Raw genomic sequence first — 17,656 nt, 5'->3', positions numbered from 1 at the left:
CCTCTTCCTATTCGTCCCTTCTCTTCCTCCTCTTGTCCCCCCCAGCTCTTGGCCCCTCCTCCTCCATCTCCTCTTGCCCCCCCCCCCCCCCCCCCCCCCCCCCCCGGCTCTTGGCCCCTCCTCTTTCATTTCTTTCAACATAATTTCCGTGATACTTACTAACCCTAACCCTAATCCTGTTTATGAAGCATTTGTGGCTAGATATCTACTAATGAATAAATATGAAATAGCAAAACATTTGGCGGTATAGTACTTATAAATGCTTGACTCTCTATGCTGTTGTCGTCGTCCTGGTTTCCTAGGTGACCAGAGAGAACAGGGTCCTGAAGAGGAGGAGCCAGATGATGATGCCTCTTATCGAGGAGCTGCCTGAGCAAATGGCGGATGGTGTGATGATGGCCGACCCCCTGGCGGACGCCGCGGAGGAGGGTCTGGAGGAGGACGGCAGCGGTGAGGCGGACGCCGGTCTGCACAGCCAGGCCAAGATGGACGGTGAGCATGCTGCCTGTCCGAACCATCAGCTTGTTACTCGCTGTGCTGAACGCAGTGGATGTTCAATGCAGTAGTTCTGTTATAACTCGGTCGTTACAACAGAACTACTTCATGCTGCATGGAACGTTTAGTATTTGAACTAGCTAATAATCTACATTCTGCACTGAATGTTTTGGGATGACTACTCTTTGCTCTGACATACATTTGAAAAAATAACCAAAACAAACAACAAAAAATTGCATTAAACTACAAATCATCAGAGCACAAATGAAAACCAATCTTCAAGCTGCAAATCATGACCCATATGCAAGCTTGCAGAAGTTGGTCTTCAGCTCTGATCAAACTCGTAGTCATAGTATCATAGTCAGGCCTGCATTAACCTGCCATTGGGCCTTGGGTCTGAGAGGTTTCATAGGCCCCATGATAGGGGATCCCCCCCCCCCCCCCCTGCCGTTGTTGGGGGGGGGGGGGGGGGGGGGTTGAGACAACTGTGGCTGTGCAGCTCATGATAGGCCCTCTGATCGTCGTAGGCCCTGGGGCTTCAGCCCGGGTAAGCCCGTGCATTAAGGCAGCCTTGATCATAGTGTGGAAAACATAGACAAAACACACAGGGAACAGAGTTAAAAGCAATAAAGACATGATGATAAAATGTATAAATTGTCAAAGTGTGCAGTGCCAATGCCAGGCCAATACCAAAAAAAACAATCCCATAAGAAACCACAAAAGATGATGCTGTGTCCGTACGGTCTCCCCCACTTCCAGAGCTCCAGGCCATGGTAGACAGCCTCCTGTCTGAGAAGATGGGTTTGGAGAAACTGGTCAGCAGTCTGAACGCAGAGATGACCCTGCTGAAGGAACAGGTGCCTTCACACACATATAACAGTACGCTACACATTGGACTGCATGGGGAGTTATGCTTCATGCACAGTGCGGGTGTGTGTTTTCTGTGTGTACGTTAGACTGTTTGGACTGTGTTCCTGTGAATGTTTGGATACACTGTTAGTTATAATCTGTATATATATCTTTATCTCTAAAATAGAACTAGAATAATGAATTATGAATGAAAACAAAATGAGTTTCATTGAGCACAATCCCAAAGTGCTATAGAATATGTGCAAGCAAAATAAAAAAACGGAACTAACCAAACCCATTTATGGGGATGTGTATCTATATCTATATCTAGCTAGAGGTGGAGGTTAAGGAGAAAGACGCCATCTTAAATAAAATGAACAAGCAGAGCAAGACCATGAACAAGATGAAACGAGGTGAAAGCCCAGATACATATTCAAAATATTGCCTTTAATCCTCAGTCTCCATCCTCAGTCATTTGTATGCAGTATGTATGTGTATATAGGTTGTCTGATTGATGTGTGTGTGTGTATGTGTGCGTGTGTGTGTGTGTGTTTGTGTGTGTATGTGTGTGTGTTTGGTATCGCCCACAGTCTCCCAGCTGGTGACGGAGGAGTTCTCTGAGATGTCTCAGCAGCTGGAACTGGAGCAGGGGCTGCGCCAGCACGCTGAGGTCCTCGCCCACCAGGTATGCATGGGCACCCCTAACCTCCATACAGCTGGGCCCCTAGCCTCCATACAGCTGGGCCCCTAGCCTCCATACAGCTGGGCCCCTAGCCTCCATACAGCTGGGCCCCTAGCCTCCATACAGCTGGGCCCCTAGCCTCCATACAGCTGGGCCCCTAGCTTCCATACAGCTGGGCCCCTAGCCTCCATACAGCTGGGCCCCTAGCTTCCATACAGCTGGGCCCCTAGCTTCCATACAGCTGGGCCCCTAGCCTCCATACAGCTGGCCACTAGCACTAGCAGGGAGTGACGGAGAGAGAGAAAGAGAGAGATAGTGAGGTAGAGAGGTAATAGATATATCAGTAAATAATTTAATATTTTAATAAATATAGTAGAGAGATTAGTAGAGATAGCAGAAAGTAAGAGGGAGATTAAAGAGAGATGGTAGAGAGAGACAAAGAGAAGGAGAGAGATTATAGAGGGATGGCAGAGAGAGACAGAGAGATTATGGAGGGATGGCAGAGAGAGACAGAGAGATTATGGAGGGATGGCAGAAAGATGGTAGGGAGAGGGAGAGATGATAAATAGATTATATAGAGAGAGAGGTAGAGAGATTATCGAAAGATTGCAGAAAGATGATAGAAAGAGGGAGAGATTATAACTAGATTAGAGAGAGACAGTATAGAGAGACAGAGGAAGAGAGAGAGGCAAGGTGGCGGACAAAACAACGAAGCACTCTGGAGATAAAAGGTTGCGTTCACACACACGAGACAAAAGCGGAATCACATTCAAGCAGTCTCACGCACACGCACACACACAGACAAACACAGACACACATGCAGGCAGATACAGAGAGAGAGAGAGAGAGAGAGAGAGAGAGAGAGAGAGAGAGAGAGAGAGAGAGAGAGAGAGAGAGAGAGAGAGAGTTTGCTCTGTAATGAAGGTCTGTCCTTTCAGTAATGACCGTCTTTCTGTGGCACCAAAATATACCACCCTCCCCTCCCCACCCTGCCAACCACCACCAGCACCACCCTAAACACCACCACCACACCAAAGTCCCCACCCTAACACCACCCCATAATTAGCGGTCATCATGGTGGCCCCCTGGTGGGAGAATAGCGGTCTTTTCAGCGCAGCCTGTCACTACTGCGCCCGCCTGACGTCTCATGCCCCCCCCCCAAACCTGCGGATAGCCACCGCCGACCCCTTTGTACACACCCCCCCTCCACTTAGCGGACAGCCAGACAATAGACGCAGCCCCCCCTCCTTACCTGTGAAAAGGACTGTTCAACACACAATCCAACCCCCCCCCCCCCCCCCCGCTTTACCCTCGATTCAACTCCCCCCGCAACAGCCTTCCCTTCGCAGTGAAAGACCCTTGTCTACACTGCCGCTGCCGTGCTGCTATTTGTCTGTTTCCGTGCGGGTCGTTGTGTGTTGTGTGTTTTGTGTATGTGTGCATGTGTTTTGAAAACACCACTCCTCCTTTCACCACCACCCTATTCTCTTCTTGTGATGGCGGGGCGGCGTAACGACGCGAAAGCGGCTCGAACGAGAGCAATTTAAAGAGGGGCTTTTTATCGGTGCCCCCCCCCCCCACCCTTGTGTCTGTTGTCCCAATTGCCGTGGTGGGGGAGGGGGCGGGGGTTAATTGCTGTGCGAGAATCTAACTGCCAAAGGGGCGGTTTCTTTTAGACTAGTGGTAACCATGTGTTTGTTTCTATTGTGCACAACACTGATACCTGAACCAAAACACACACACACACACACACACACACACACACACACACACACACACACACACACACACACACACACACACACACACGCTTCACACACACCATAGGCATTGTGCCTGTGGGACTTGTGAGGCTGAGCATTTGTCCTCGTAGTGAAAAGTAAGTTAATGAAAGCCGCAGGTTTGCACTTCCTGTCCTGGGTTTCTGTAGAGGCCTGTGAACCGTCTGTTGTATTCTTTAATACAACCTCCCGTGGATAGTGTTTAAAAGTCGTATTGTAGCTCCACACACACACACACACACACACACACACACACACACACACACACACACACACACACACACACACACACACACACACACACACACACACACACACACACACACACACACACGGCATTGATGATTGATGGATTGGTTGACATCCAATGTTACGTTTTCAGCACTGAGGTTTGAGGTCTGTGAAAAGCTTTCCCATGGCAATGTCTAGGTCTTGTCTGCCATATTCCATTGTTCTCCTTGGACAATTATTTTTACCCCAATAGCTGCCCGACTCTCAACATAAACAAAGCAAGACTCAAAATAGACTGTCTGCAACTACAGTGAAAGTAGAAGTTTGCACTCGGTTCAAATTGCATTGCCCACCTCCTTGGGCAAGAGGCCCTAACCCCCTACCTGCTCCTGAAAGAAATGTACCTCAACTTTTTTCAAAGCGTCAATGGCTAGAAAGGTCAAAAGAAATACCATATCGTTAGTTGAGCGTACTTGGGTTTGTGTCTCCAGGTGTTGGTGGAGGACCAGGAGATCCAGAGGAGGAACCAGCAGCTGAAGGACAACTCGGAGACCAGCAAGCAACTCCTGCACACCCTGGGGATGGTCTCCACCATCAGCATGACGCTACGGGACATACAGCTCCACTACCACAACCAGGTATGTGTGTGTATGCGCATTAAAGGTGGGGTATACACGTTTAGCACAATTGGGTTAAACTGTCTATTTTCGGTTCCAGAGTTAATGTTTGTCATGCAAGGTCAGAGAGGCTTGGCTTTTTCAATTTCAAATATTTATTGAGTTTCAAATGAGCAGAGCTTCTGGCTCAGCAAAAACCTAAATACTGCAGCTTTAAAGGGGCAGTGTGAAGGATTTAGTAGCATCTAGCAGTGAGGTTCGGACCAACAGAATTCCAACTAGTCCTGCATATCGGGGTTCTCTTTTGAGGATGTGCTTGTTGTGTTTGTTTTTGTCTTGGTTCTTTCTTGGAGTGAGACTGAGTGAATGAGCTGTAGACAGATTTACGGAGAGAGTGAGGTGGTGGTGTTAGAAGAAAGAGGGAGTATCAGACGGGGGGATTGTGGGGACTAGGAGGAATTGGGTATAAGAGGTTGTAAATAGATTGGCTTATAATTGTTCACTTTCTCATCACCCCTTTTCTACTCCCATTCATTTTTTTTATCCCTCCCTCCCTCCCTCCCTCCCTCCCTCCCTCCCTCCCTCCATCCATCCATTCATCCATCAATCATCCATCCATCCACCCAACATCCACCAAACATCCACCAAACATCCACCCATCCGTCCCTCCATCCTCCTAGAGCCACGGTGTGATAAGGGAGAGTATGGTCCTGTCCGAGCTGAAGACCCTCCGAATGGAGCAGGAGATGAAGGAGAAGGAGAGGAGGAGCCTGGAGGTCCAGCTGACGGAGGCTCGGGACACCATCCAGCATCTCCAGAGAGAAGGTTGGCACACGTAGAACACCGTGCCATGGTCATCTAGGTCTGCGAATGGGTTTATTATGGGCTCTTGTATACGTTGATGCGGTACATTTTGTACAAAAAACAACACCAGCAAAAAGTTAGGTCAATATAAAGTACAAAAGGTACGTATCAGGTACAGCCCGTTTTGTAGTAACTGCAATGTTAATTGTGTACTTGTTGCTCGCCAAATGACCAAAAATGTAAATGCAGGTCTGAACATCTTTAGGCATTTAAACAATGTAACTACGGATGCTCAACACACGTCGCCCGGCATACAGAGTACCAGCTTGGTGTTTCTTTTGTAGTGTACCACTTGAAGCAGGCATTGAAAGAAGAGCAGGAAAAAGGCAGACAAGCAGGGGAGAACTCCCTTTCAGCTCGTCCTTCTCCTCCACTGGCGTGTCCTCCTCCTCCTCCACTGGGGTGTCCTCCTCCTCCTCCACTGGGGTGTCCTCCTCCTCCTCCACTGGGGTGTCCTCCTCCTCCTCCACTGGGGTGTCCTCCTCCTCCTCCTCCTCCTCCTCCTCCTCCTCCACCACCTCCTCCACCACCAGCTCCTTGTCCTTCTGACATCAACATCAAGTATGTGTGTTTCAGTCTTCGTTGTTTCATCAAATGCGGCAAAACGTTACCTTTGACATTGTCTCTCTGTCTGTCTCTCTGTCTTTCTCTCTGTCTTTCTCTCTGTCTGTCTGTCCCTGTCTGTCTCTTCAGCCCACTTGATGCCATACGGGAAAGGAAGAAGAAAGGAGCATCAGAAGTGAATAATCAGAAAAGTAAGTTGGAAGACAAGCTGGAAATATACGTTTTGGGGTGATTTAACTACTAAAGAAGTGCGAAGACACCTTTCTTAATCTCATTCAACTCACCTATCTCTCACTACGGAACACATAGAAAAAATAAGTAAAAATACCCCTGAAATGATTCGATCACGGGTCAAATGTACTCCTAAACTACTAATATACTGTACACGAACACAAAATAATATGAGTGAATGAATAAACTACATATGCACATTCAAAGAAAGAAAAAAGTATGCATGAATGTGCATGGTATGTATGCATATATTTGATGCATGTGGATATTAACCTTGCTTACCGTGCACCAACCTACAAGTGCACGTTCTCATGCTCTGACTAGAGATCTGCCTAATTATGAGATGTTTACATACTTCGGCAAGGTCATGTTTCTTCTCTGGCTACAAAAAAACAACCAGCACAAATACATGAAAATCACAAACACAAGAACCACCATGCATTTCACAGCCAATGAAGTTTAGAGACGCATACGAGGAGTTAGTTCATGGCAAAAACAAGGGAAGAAATGCAGAAACCTTGGGGTGCTTGGTGTGTCTGGTCTCATATCCGTAAGCGTGTGTGTGTGGACCCTTCAGAAGCAGCAGCTCTGGGGGACCTGAAGGGCCGAGCGGTGGACGAGATGATGGACAGGATCAAGAAGGGCATCATCCTCAGGCCCTCCGTCAAACCCCCGGTATGATAACCACTAATCGCTACGGCTGTGAATAACACTTAAGCACACCAGTGGATGATTCAGGGAGTGAATGGGTGAACTGTGATGGTGAGCAGAAATAGTAATCGCTGTGTGTGAGTAAGGGCTTTGTTTGTGTGTAACACTTGATACTGGGATATTTGTTTGGGTGTGCGGATCAAACACTAGGAGATAAACAAATCATTTGTTTTGGGTGAAGATTCCTAGGAAAAAGGTGGGACTTTTTATCCCCATGGTTACGACCCAAGCCAACTTTATGATAATTCCTTAAGTACCGTTATTATGTATGAGCGTTACAATGAGCATATTTAATAATTAAATAGGTAAATTGATGCTGTATACTTATCTCAAACCATCACTTTATTCCTTCTCTCCGTCCTTCCTAGCCGGTCCCTCAAAGCGACGAGAGCTCCTGGGAGGTGAGGGTTGGTTCCTGTTGTCTTTTGATACTTAAACATCCCATAATATCCTGTTCATTGACTATAGTAAATAAAGTGTCTGTTTGCAACAGGACTCAAGGAGTGAAAAAAGGAAATCTGCAGTTCTTGAGTTGAAAGGAATGCTGGTAATAATTAATTTTGATTTGACATAATATTGTTAAACAGCTGTGATTATGGAATAGCAAGAAGGAGAACATCCCCAGAACGTATTTTGTGCCATTCTTTGTGCTGTTGTTTTTGTATTTCTAATTTTTACATTCCTAGAATAACCTCAGAACCCTAAAAAAATATTCTTTATATCAAAGTAGACATTTAATACTTGAAGTAAAATTTAAAGAGTTGACCTCAAGACTTTCCAAAGTGTTTCATTAATTAAGGCATAGAGAAAACAACCCTTAATGAAAGGCAAAAGAAAGCTCCAGTTGTTCCTTTTAGTTCCATGGGGAATCAATCTTTTATTTTTCTTATCTCAATCGATACATTTGACCTAGTTTAAAACCTGCTTGTGTTCCAACTGATTTCACCTGGGCTGATGGTTTGATCACATGACCCCCCCTTCCAGGACACCATGAGACTCAAGGATCAGCAGCGAGCGGCATCCAGTCACAGGAGGATGCAGCGGAACGTGGGCTCGCCGGAGCTGATGCGGGTGCTCCAGAGGAGGAGGCGGGCCATCGGAGAAGGTGGCGACGGGCAATTCGCCACTCAAACAGAGGGTACGGCCAATCAGGCGCCTCCAAATGCGTGGTTGTTTGTTTTTGTTTTTGTGTGGCACCGCATAGTTGCACTGGGCCCAGTTTCCCGATAACGATGGATCTTCGCTGGTCACGATGATCATTCTCACGATGGATCTTTCGAACCATTGTTAATTTCTTTGGAGTGTTTCCCGAAACTCCTCTTAACATGAACGCGCATTCGCTGCACTCACGACGTTCGTAGGATTGTACCTGTCCACTGACATGGTGCAGAAACAGGCTATGAGTGCAATAATATGAATGCTAAAGATACTAAAACACAATTGATTAGGCCTAGGCCGACATATATATCAGTCCTAATCCTGAACGCATTGTGCCTACATTTATTCACAGCATTTCCCCCCCTGAAATAATTCCATATTACAAAAATCCAAAATAGCTTGTGTGACAACTACATTTATCTTAATGTGCTGATTTCTGAAACATACTTTGCGCAGCAAGAGAGCCGACTTTATCTGATTCCGCATAAGGTTTCATTGATTGGCTCTCTAGTATAGAATATTTGTAGACATTAAAAATGCAACGTTCCATTCATTCATTATCATTCAAACACGGCTATTGCTGACCCGATTAGGAGAGCTTGGTCTAGATCCTGCCCATATTATTGGGCAGGATGAAGTACGCTATAGGCAGGGTTCGAGTTATGATTCCATTGCGCTGAATTTTGATGTGGGGGGGGGGGGGGTATAGGACGTTATTATGAAACGGCTCTTCTCAATGCCGTGGAACCTTCCGTTCACTTGCATGGGCCCTTCACAGCAACGCCAGCTTCTTCGGTTGCTAAGCGACGTCAACGTCTTTGGCTATCTATTTCTCTGCTGATCAACACTACAAAGTTATTTTTTCGTTTGGCAAGTAGCCGCTCATAATCGAAAATAAGCCCCTCAGGTCGAAGCACCTCCGTTTAGCGTCGGTGTCCGGTTTGCCCTGTCTGGGCTTATTTTCCCGATAATGAACAGCGTTTTATTATCCCACTTAACGTCAATATTACTCTGCATGTGGAAGGGAAAATAGCTTTATTTGTAATTACAATATTATGCTGCTGTATTTTCCGTATTTTCACAGATATTTGAGTTTACATGCTTTCATGGGAGCCAGACCTCACTCTATGGGAGCTCAGCTCCCAATGGCTCCCACCTAACTCGAACCCTGGCTATAGGTCTTTTTACACTGCCGAGCCGGTTCGGTCGCTGCATGGCACGCCCGGCGATTTCACCTTCTTATCTCAAGTTTCCTGTGTAAAACCAAGGGGGTCAAATCCCCCGTTCGTCACGGGGTCAAATCCCCTGTTCGTCACGGTGCGGGGTTTCTCGGTTTACTGGGGACGGAGTCTCTTACCTCTTTAGACTAATTTGTATTATTGCATACTCCCGAATGTTTTCATTTTTTTATGAAAGAAGACACCCGCATGCAATAATGAGTTCACTCTATACTATAGTAGGCTAACGATGCTCTTAGCGTCCTACGAGTACCCTGGAGCACTCGTTAGCTACGAGCGTTTTCACGACGTTCGTTACCAACGATGCTTTCGGGAAACTGTGTGAAAACTGTACGATGCTCGTACGACGCACCTTACGATCCACTTAGGGAAACTGGGCCTTGGTGTAGTAGGTTCATGTCATCCTGTACTGAGATTTACATTTTGTCTATACATTTGTTGCACATGAACAAAAACTAGTTATTCTACTATTTTGTCTATACTTCTCTATACGGCTCTTTGAACTGAAGTTCATTCATTTATTCGTTCATATGAACTAGTATTGCTATTTTATTATCATGATGATTATCATGATTATCATCATTTTGTCATTAATAAGCCTTAGTATTGTTTAACACAGAAAGAGGAAACCTAATATTGCTATTATGTACATAGTATTAGTATATATATCTGTATAAGGATTGCCGGATCACCATTTCAGAATCATAAATCCCTTCTACCACTTCTGTCCTCCACCTTAATCTGCGCCCCGGTGTTGTCTGTTTGGCCCCCAGACTCCCAGGCATCCCACCCGTGGAGCCCAGCGTCCGGAGCTGCTGCCTGGGGGGAAGAGGACGGCGGAGCCCCCGTGCTCCGGAGGCTCAGACAGAACCGGGAGAAGAGGGACTCCCGCATCCGAGCGTCAACAGTGGTCCTTGGCGAGGACTTAGACGAAGAGCCCCCCAAGGGAGACGACCCGTCAAAGGAGGAGGGGAAATAAGGACGACATGGAGCCAAGAGATAAACAATACGAGTTTGAATCGAGTGATCGCTAATTTTTTTATTGACTATTGACTTCAGTTCTCTTTTATGGGATGCTTTTGTCCAAAGGAATTAACAGTGAAATCAGAAGCGTGTCGTTAAGGAGCAGGTTAGAGGTTGGGGAGGCATCTTGCTCCTTGGGGATCGAACCCAGTACCTTTTCGTAGGTTGGGAATATAACATCCTAGCCAGTACACCACCCTCCTTCCCCACACGTCTAATGTGCAACCAAAACCAAGCATGTGTTTGTTTAATTGTTCTGTGTAAATGCATAAATATCAAGAAAAGATAGAATATTAGCCAATAGGTTTGGTTGATAGTCATTTCCCTACCCAGAAGTTCTTGCAGGCAGCTCTTGACCCAGGGAGGAGTTCAGCTGTCCAAAGGTTCCTTCAAACTGTAACCGAAACCAAACCCAACTTCTCATCCGAATTCCACATTTCACATCCACATTTTCTCCATTCAAAGAGAAGCAGCGACTTAACGCGCCTTACAAACACCTTTTCGCCTGACCCACTCCAGAAAGACACGTCAGGAAGGGTCAATAAAATATAGATGCGTGAGAATACTTATACCCCACTCCGGCCTTTGTCTTTCTTACACTTCCTGCTCCCAGGTGTCGGTTCCTTCATCACCGTATCTCCACTAGCCAGTGACCCGACAGAGGCCATTAGGGCTCTAATGTGCGCGCACACACACACACACACACCTGGAGTCCAGAGGTGCCACTGAGATAAGAGCCATCGGTGATCTCACTAGGCTGCATGGAAATGCAGAGGGTCCTATCCGTTTTCACACCTCCACACATCCACACGCCATATATAATGCTTGCATGCATGAACACCCGCACACCACTATACACACACACACGCATACTCTCTCTCACACACACACACACACACACACACACACACACACACACACACACACACACACACACACACACACACACACACACACACACACACACACACACACACACACACACACACGCACACATGCGTACTCTCACACACACATACACAGTTCTAGCTCAAGTTTTTAAAAGCATTTGAAGAGACTATGGAATTATAGCATCACTTTAGAACCTGACACCATTTTAGTTTCTTCACACGCTTTTTTCCTGCATTATATATTTACTTCATTTAGCTCTTTGACCAGAGGGCTGGCTTTTCCCACTTCCTAACATCAATCTTTCAATGTTTGCCTCTGAACCTCAAAAGGTGTTTTCTATTGAAATAATGTAGGTAAGGAAATGTCAGAACGAACACACACACACAGACACACACACACACACACACACACACACACACACACACACACACACACACACACACTGTTTTGCATCCAGGTGCGCAACACACACCTCGGAGTGGCAGGACTTGGCTAACCTCCATTATCTCAAGCGCCGACTCCTTGAGACTCTGACGGGTTTAATTATTAAATATTCACAGTCCAAAGTGTGAAGACAGGCTCTCAGTTAAGAGCCAAGACGTTATTTAAATGATGATGCCCATGTTTTTTTTCTCGTCATACTCAGTTTTGGATCAATATAATGGATGGACGTATAAGTTTGGTAACTTTTGGTACTCAGAGTAAACCATGAGAAGACTACTTGATTTATTTTTTGTCAGATATAGGGATTCAGAAAAACTAATGAAAGAAAAGTAACCAAAGTAACCAACTAACCAATAAGTGTAATAGAGAGAAAGCAGTTCTTCCTCCAACCTGAGGGGGCGCTGTAGCGCCAGAGTCGGCTCCCTTTCCTGAGACACGGGTCCTTGTTATGCTCTCGCCGGCATCTAAAGAGAAGACGGCTAGGGGGGGAACTTTGACAATTAGCCGCTAGTACTTAATTGTATTTTTTTATTTCAATTTCTAATTATTGTGTGGCGTTTCCCATGCAGAGAGATGTGGTTTATTTATTTACTAAGCTGGCTGTCGCTGGTGATCCAAATATCCTTCGTTACTCTAGCGATCGGTAAGTGTTTACACGAGTGTCTGCTGAACGCCTGAGCTAATGTTGTCATGCTAGCCGACCAGGGATAGCGACTCAACAGGGTGGGAGTTCACCCCTCTACTCAATAAAACCATGCAATTCGGTGCAAATCGCATTTACGGCGTGTGATTGGACTTCGGCTGTTGCAATTCTCAGCTCGTTCTCCAATAAGGAAAGTCGAGATAAGACAGGAGACAAACTCTGCTACCCTACCTCTGAGTAATCCACAACTGTGTGTTGCAGGGCTAACCAAACATAGCCAACACCGCTAAAACCCCTAGATACTGGTCTTATGTGCGATACAGCAGCTAGCTCCCTTGCTGTCGAAACGATTGAAAGATTGTACAGACGTACGATGTAAAGTCCCTAGTGGGGCAGACGAATAACGCCCATTGCTCAGCGGAAGCGACGTGTCCACGTCGGCAGGTTAAAAGTGATCAGAACACGTACCACGTTCGAGCGCCCAGGTGTGCACTTACACTGTGGTTGATCGTTACCACCTGCAGCTGACAGGAGGGTAGAAACCCCATGTCCTGAATGAGTCGCGAATAAAGAACATTATTGTCATTTCAGAAATACAAATGGTTGAATAGAAATAGCAGTAGAGATGAGAGAACGCAATGAATGAACCTCCTGCATGAATCCTCCTCTACAGCATGCTTAAAACCGACTAAAGGATTAAATACAGAAATATATTTGCTCCCAGAAAACGTCCATAAAAAATCAGATTATGACGTTTTTGATCGCACATTGGTTCATTCATTATTTTGTTGGATCATCCAGCTCTCATTCAGTCTTTCTTTTTAGACCGTCTTGATTGAATAGAGTCCAAAACATAGCCTCTGCTTTATGGGATGACTCACTTCATAGCCTATTCAGTTACAGTGGCACACTGCACCATCAACATGCTCTATGGCCAACGTACATTACCGTGATAATATGACCTATTAATCAGGTCAAATTAATAAGTGTGGAAGGAGGTGTGTAGGCTAGATGAAATGTTTTGTTTTGCTGCATTTAATAACTATGTGTGTTTGTGTCCTAGTCAAGAGTTGTTTGATTATTTTGCTCACAAACACAAAACACATGTAGTTCAGGTGGTAGCAGATGACTCACTGCTCCTGAAAAATAAAACATGTATGAAATGTCCTCCCTTCTGTGTCTCTCCAGCTGCAGGTCTCTATTACTTGGCAGAACTTATAGAGGAATACACAGTGGCCACGCGCCGAATAATAAAGTACATGATAATGGTTTGTACCTTTTTACTTGTGTCACAGTGTCACGCACGTACGCCGTCGCCTAGAATGGGGGCATCTTTGTACATTATGACAGAACGACACATAAATATAGCTTTGGGAATATATTGCTTTTGCGTATCCAAAATGTCAAACTCGCCTTGATTCTTTAACAGCTAAGGATAAAAGTATAACAACCCCAAGATTATTTGATGATGAAACAAAACATTCAAAACAAATTAAACTGTTTTTGAAGTATTGCCATGTCTAATCAAGGTATCCCAATGGGTGGTGGTGGAAGGAGAAGATTTAACCTTGTTTGTGCCTCTGATCTTTCCAGTTCTCCACAGGGGTCCTGGCCTCCCTGTATCTGTTTGAGGGCTTCCCTGCACTGAATGTGGCCGTGGGTCTCTTCACCAACCTGGTGTATTTTGGCCTCCTACAGACCTTCCCTTATATACTGCTGAGCTCGCCCAACTTTATACTTTCCTGCGGTGAGTGGAGCTCTTCATTGGTTAAAAATAAAAGTTTGCTAGAGTTGGACAATGTGAATCAGAATTGAAATAAGTGACTTATTTTCTTAGTGTAGTTACGATAGCTTGATTTCAACATATTTTATTAAATAATCTAATGTTTTTGGATTATGTAAATTTTTAATTTTTTTCCCTACTGCGATTTCTTCAGCTTTGATGAACTATTGTAAATGATTGGGTCTCATTATTAAACCAGATAAACCCGATCGTTGACTGCAATACGTTGCTATCGTAGTAAACCAAACCCATCACCAGTTAATCAGACGAAATTACTTCTCCATGCGCATGCATCATCGATAACCTCTCTCTCCCCCTCACCTCTTCCCCAGTGCTGGTGGTGGTCAACCACTACATGGCTTTCCAATACTTTGCAGAGGAGTACTACCCCTTCTCGGAGGTAAGCTCCAGCCCATCCTCCCCTTCCCCCCCAGCCTTCGACCTCTCCCATAACTCCGTCCCTTGAGTAAAGAACATGATGCACAGTTTGGGTGGTTCAGAGGTCCTTTCTCCTCGCTGAATAGAGACTATGAAACACAGCAGTCCCATACCCCCCGTTACCCTGTTTAAAACACCACACCCATAATGAATGGGTTATGCTTGAGGGATTGGCCAGTTACAGTATAACGACTGCAACAGCGCATGATTCACAGTCTGGACTTTTCACGTTGCAACCTTTTGTTTCCCATCCCTTGTCAGACTTATCTTAACTGTTGGCTCCGCCTACCTGCAGGTGCTGGCCTACTTCACCATCTGCCTGTGGATCATCCCCTTCTCCTTCTTCGTGTCCCTGTCGGCGGGGGAGAACGTCCTTCCTTCGACCATGCAGCAAGGAGGTGAGCTCCACCACCAGGAGAAGCACCTGTGCTTCCTGTGTCCGATTGTATGACCTCGTCGGCGGTCCGTGTCCCCGTCTATACTATAGGCGTGTGTGTATATGTTGGCGGTAGGGGTGTAACGGTATATGTATTTGTATTGAACCGTTTCGGTACGGGGTGCTCGGTTCGGTACGGAGGCGTACCGAACGAGTTTCCATACGGACATATTGAGTAGAGGACCGCATGTGTGGAACATGCTGCGGCCGCACATGCACAGTTGCGCACACTAGCTGTATCCAAAACTGTTCCCTATTCACTCGCTCACTATTCCCTATACAGTGTTCATGATATAGTGCACTATTTAGGGAACGAACAAACGAGAATTCGGACACTACGCTGAACATTTCTAAACGTCATTTGCGTCAGTAAATGCGCCGGGTATTTCTGTGACGCAGACAGATGCAACCACATCATGTAAACAAACCGGGCACTCACGAGGAAAGCTGGAGGTTGTATTGGTTGTATTGTTCAAGTTTTTTTTAAATTAATTTTGAATGCTAAATATTCTATGTTAAATCCAAAATAAATTGTTGCTTTCTAAACGAAAGCCGGAGTCTCCATCATTAAATGTATTCGTTTTCGCGGTTATTCAGCTTCTTCTTCTCCTCCGGAAAAACACAACCGCATTGCATTGTGGTATACGGGAGTAACATGAAGAGTATGTACACTCAAATTTTGGGTATTATTATCCTGCAAATAATGTGGATAAGCTGATTTTTCTGGCAAAAAAAACATATAGATTGAGAAGTCATCAGGGCTAAAGATTGGGGGGGGGGGGCAACAACTTGTCTGAGCAAAAACTTGAAACTGTTTAGTGTTGCAATTGTTCATTGTTGCACATTAGATAATACATAAAAAAAATAAAAAAAACAGTCTGAGCCAATGTTATTAATTTTTATTTCTACATTTCAGAATCTTTATATTTTTGAGCAGAATTCTAGCTTTGTATTGTCTAATGTTCCTATTGTAAAAACCACAAAAGTGTGTTATGAACAACTTGAAGCACATGTTATGAAGCACATTTATATTTAGCATTTTGATTTCTTACTGTACCGAAAATGAACCGAACCGTGACCTCAAAACCGAGGTACGCACCGAACCGAGATTTTTGTGTACCGTTACACCCCTAGTTGGCGGGGTATTGACTGCTTTGACCGGTTGCTGCGATACTCACAATGTCACAATATAACTTAATAACAAGTATCTGAGCAATGCATTGACTCCAGACACCACCGCTACTTTTTTTGAATTGTGTAGATCAATATTGTGTGTCTTGAATTGGTTCCCTCGTATATCCAGTTGAGTCTGCCTTGGTCATTCCACAGTACCGTAATAATCATCTCTTGTTCTTGTTGTTCCCAGACGATGTGGTGTCCAACTACTTCACCAAGGGCAAGCGAGGCAAGAGGTCCAGCATCCTGTCCATGTTCTCCTTCCTCAAGGAGGCCGTGCTGCCCAGCCGACAGAAGATGTACTGAGGAGGACACGTTGGGGGAGGGAGGGAGGGAGGGAGGGAGGGAGGGAGGGAGGGAGGGGGGAGGCTCAGGGGCAGTGGTGGACGTTGATTTGAGGGGCGGGGAATTACAAGGTTAAACAAAAACAAAAATCAATGGAATTCGTATTCAACTCTCTCCCTCGGACTATGGCGAACGGGGGAGGGAAGGAGGGAGGGAGAGAAAGAGCGAGAGGAAGCCAAAGGGGACGGACCCCGACGTACGGAGCTGCCTGCCGTCGACGGGGGACTGCTCTGGAGAGTTTACAATGGGTCGCGGCCGGCTGGGTCTGTCGTGTGCGTCCGTCTTGTCTCTGCGTCTGTATTGACTGCCAAAAAACATGTACCGTTGACGAAGACTTCCCAGGGGGTGGGGGGACTCAAACAGTACCGTGATGGCTTCTCATGTTGCTGTGCACCTTTTTTTGTTCTAATGCGCCCCATACATGCTAACGTCACTTGGAGGAACATCGGAGTGCAGGAGCTGTAAAGGGGGAGGGACCGTTTTTTCTAAGTTTTAATATCACTGTCCATCTGTGGGACACTAGTTGAGCCACAGCTGTGCGTCGCTCCATTTCTTGGCAGGAAGTCACCCAAATCCTCACCCAAATTTTGTTTTGGGTGCCGCATTTGAATTTCAAATTCAAACGCGACAATCCCTCCCCCCGCCCCCAATCCAGCTGCTATAAAAACATGTGGGGAGGGAAAAAGTGTTTCTCAGCGCTAGACTTGATGAGGTTCAGAACCACAGTTTTGGCGAAGTTGATTAAGCTGCAGTAGAAGCGAACTAGAGGATTTCCGGACGTTATTCTGACCTCGCTGCGGTAGGCGATTCACGGTTAATGGGTATAACCCCACTCCACCCCAACACAGGCACAGCATTTCCTAATGGAATAGAATTGAAGGTTGTAAAGCGGCAGGAGGAAGAGGAGGGATGAGCAGAAAAAGGCGCCGGTGTTGGAATGAGCTCATGCGGTTGTTTTTAATTGGTCTTCTTTTGTGTTCCATCGATCAACCAATCACAAACTCTTTCTTTGGGACTGCTTTTTAATAGTCTTAAGTTTGCCCCTCCCCTGTAGGC

The 17,656-nt window shown here is 45.8% G+C and overlaps 2 protein-coding genes across 2 annotated transcripts; both read left to right on the top strand.

Annotated features, from left to right (window-relative positions):
* Positions 1–295: 295 nt before the first annotated feature.
* shtn2 (shootin 2) lies at positions 296–11,013 on the top strand. Its single transcript, XM_056575386.1, has 13 exons — positions 296–492; positions 1,255–1,352; positions 1,676–1,757; positions 1,935–2,029; positions 4,530–4,676; positions 5,336–5,480; positions 5,804–6,080; positions 6,213–6,274; positions 6,892–6,989; positions 7,394–7,426; positions 7,519–7,572; positions 8,010–8,163; positions 10,195–11,013. The coding sequence occupies exons 1-13, from the start codon at positions 342–344 to the stop codon at positions 10,398–10,400; spliced, it is 1,602 nt and encodes a 533-aa protein (XP_056431361.1). The 5' UTR covers positions 296–341; the 3' UTR covers positions 10,401–11,013.
* Positions 11,014–12,204: 1,191 nt separating this feature from the next.
* On the top strand, positions 12,205–16,572 carry tex261 (testis expressed 261). Its single transcript, XM_056575391.1, has 6 exons — positions 12,205–12,422; positions 13,611–13,690; positions 14,016–14,169; positions 14,538–14,605; positions 14,939–15,041; positions 16,446–16,572. The coding sequence occupies exons 1-6, from the start codon at positions 12,353–12,355 to the stop codon at positions 16,559–16,561; spliced, it is 591 nt and encodes a 196-aa protein (XP_056431366.1). The 5' UTR covers positions 12,205–12,352; the 3' UTR covers positions 16,562–16,572.
* Positions 16,573–17,656: the final 1,084 nt, after the last annotated feature.

This window comes from Gadus chalcogrammus, chromosome 17, assembly GCF_026213295.1.
Source record: "Gadus chalcogrammus isolate NIFS_2021 chromosome 17, NIFS_Gcha_1.0, whole genome shotgun sequence".
NCBI lineage: Eukaryota > Metazoa > Chordata > Actinopteri > Gadiformes > Gadidae > Gadus > Gadus chalcogrammus.
This window is presented reverse-complemented; position numbering and strand designations above follow the sequence as displayed.

Coding starts and splice junctions, on each gene's coding strand:
- shtn2 (XM_056575386.1), top strand. CDS start 342: ATGATGATGCCTCTTATCGAGGAGCTGCCTGAGCAAATGGCGGATGGT. Junction 4,677..5,335: donor AGCTCCACTACCACAACCAG/GTATGTGTGTGT, acceptor CCATCCTCCTAG/AGCCACGGTGTGATAAGGGA. Junction 8,164..10,194: donor ATTCGCCACTCAAACAGAGG/GTACGGCCAATC, acceptor TTTGGCCCCCAG/ACTCCCAGGCATCCCACCCG.
- tex261 (XM_056575391.1), top strand. CDS start 12,353: ATGTGGTTTATTTATTTACTAAGCTGGCTGTCGCTGGTGATCCAAATA. Junction 12,423..13,610: donor CTTCGTTACTCTAGCGATCG/GTAAGTGTTTAC, acceptor GTGTCTCTCCAG/CTGCAGGTCTCTATTACTTG. Junction 15,042..16,445: donor TTCGACCATGCAGCAAGGAG/GTGAGCTCCACC, acceptor TGTTGTTCCCAG/ACGATGTGGTGTCCAACTAC.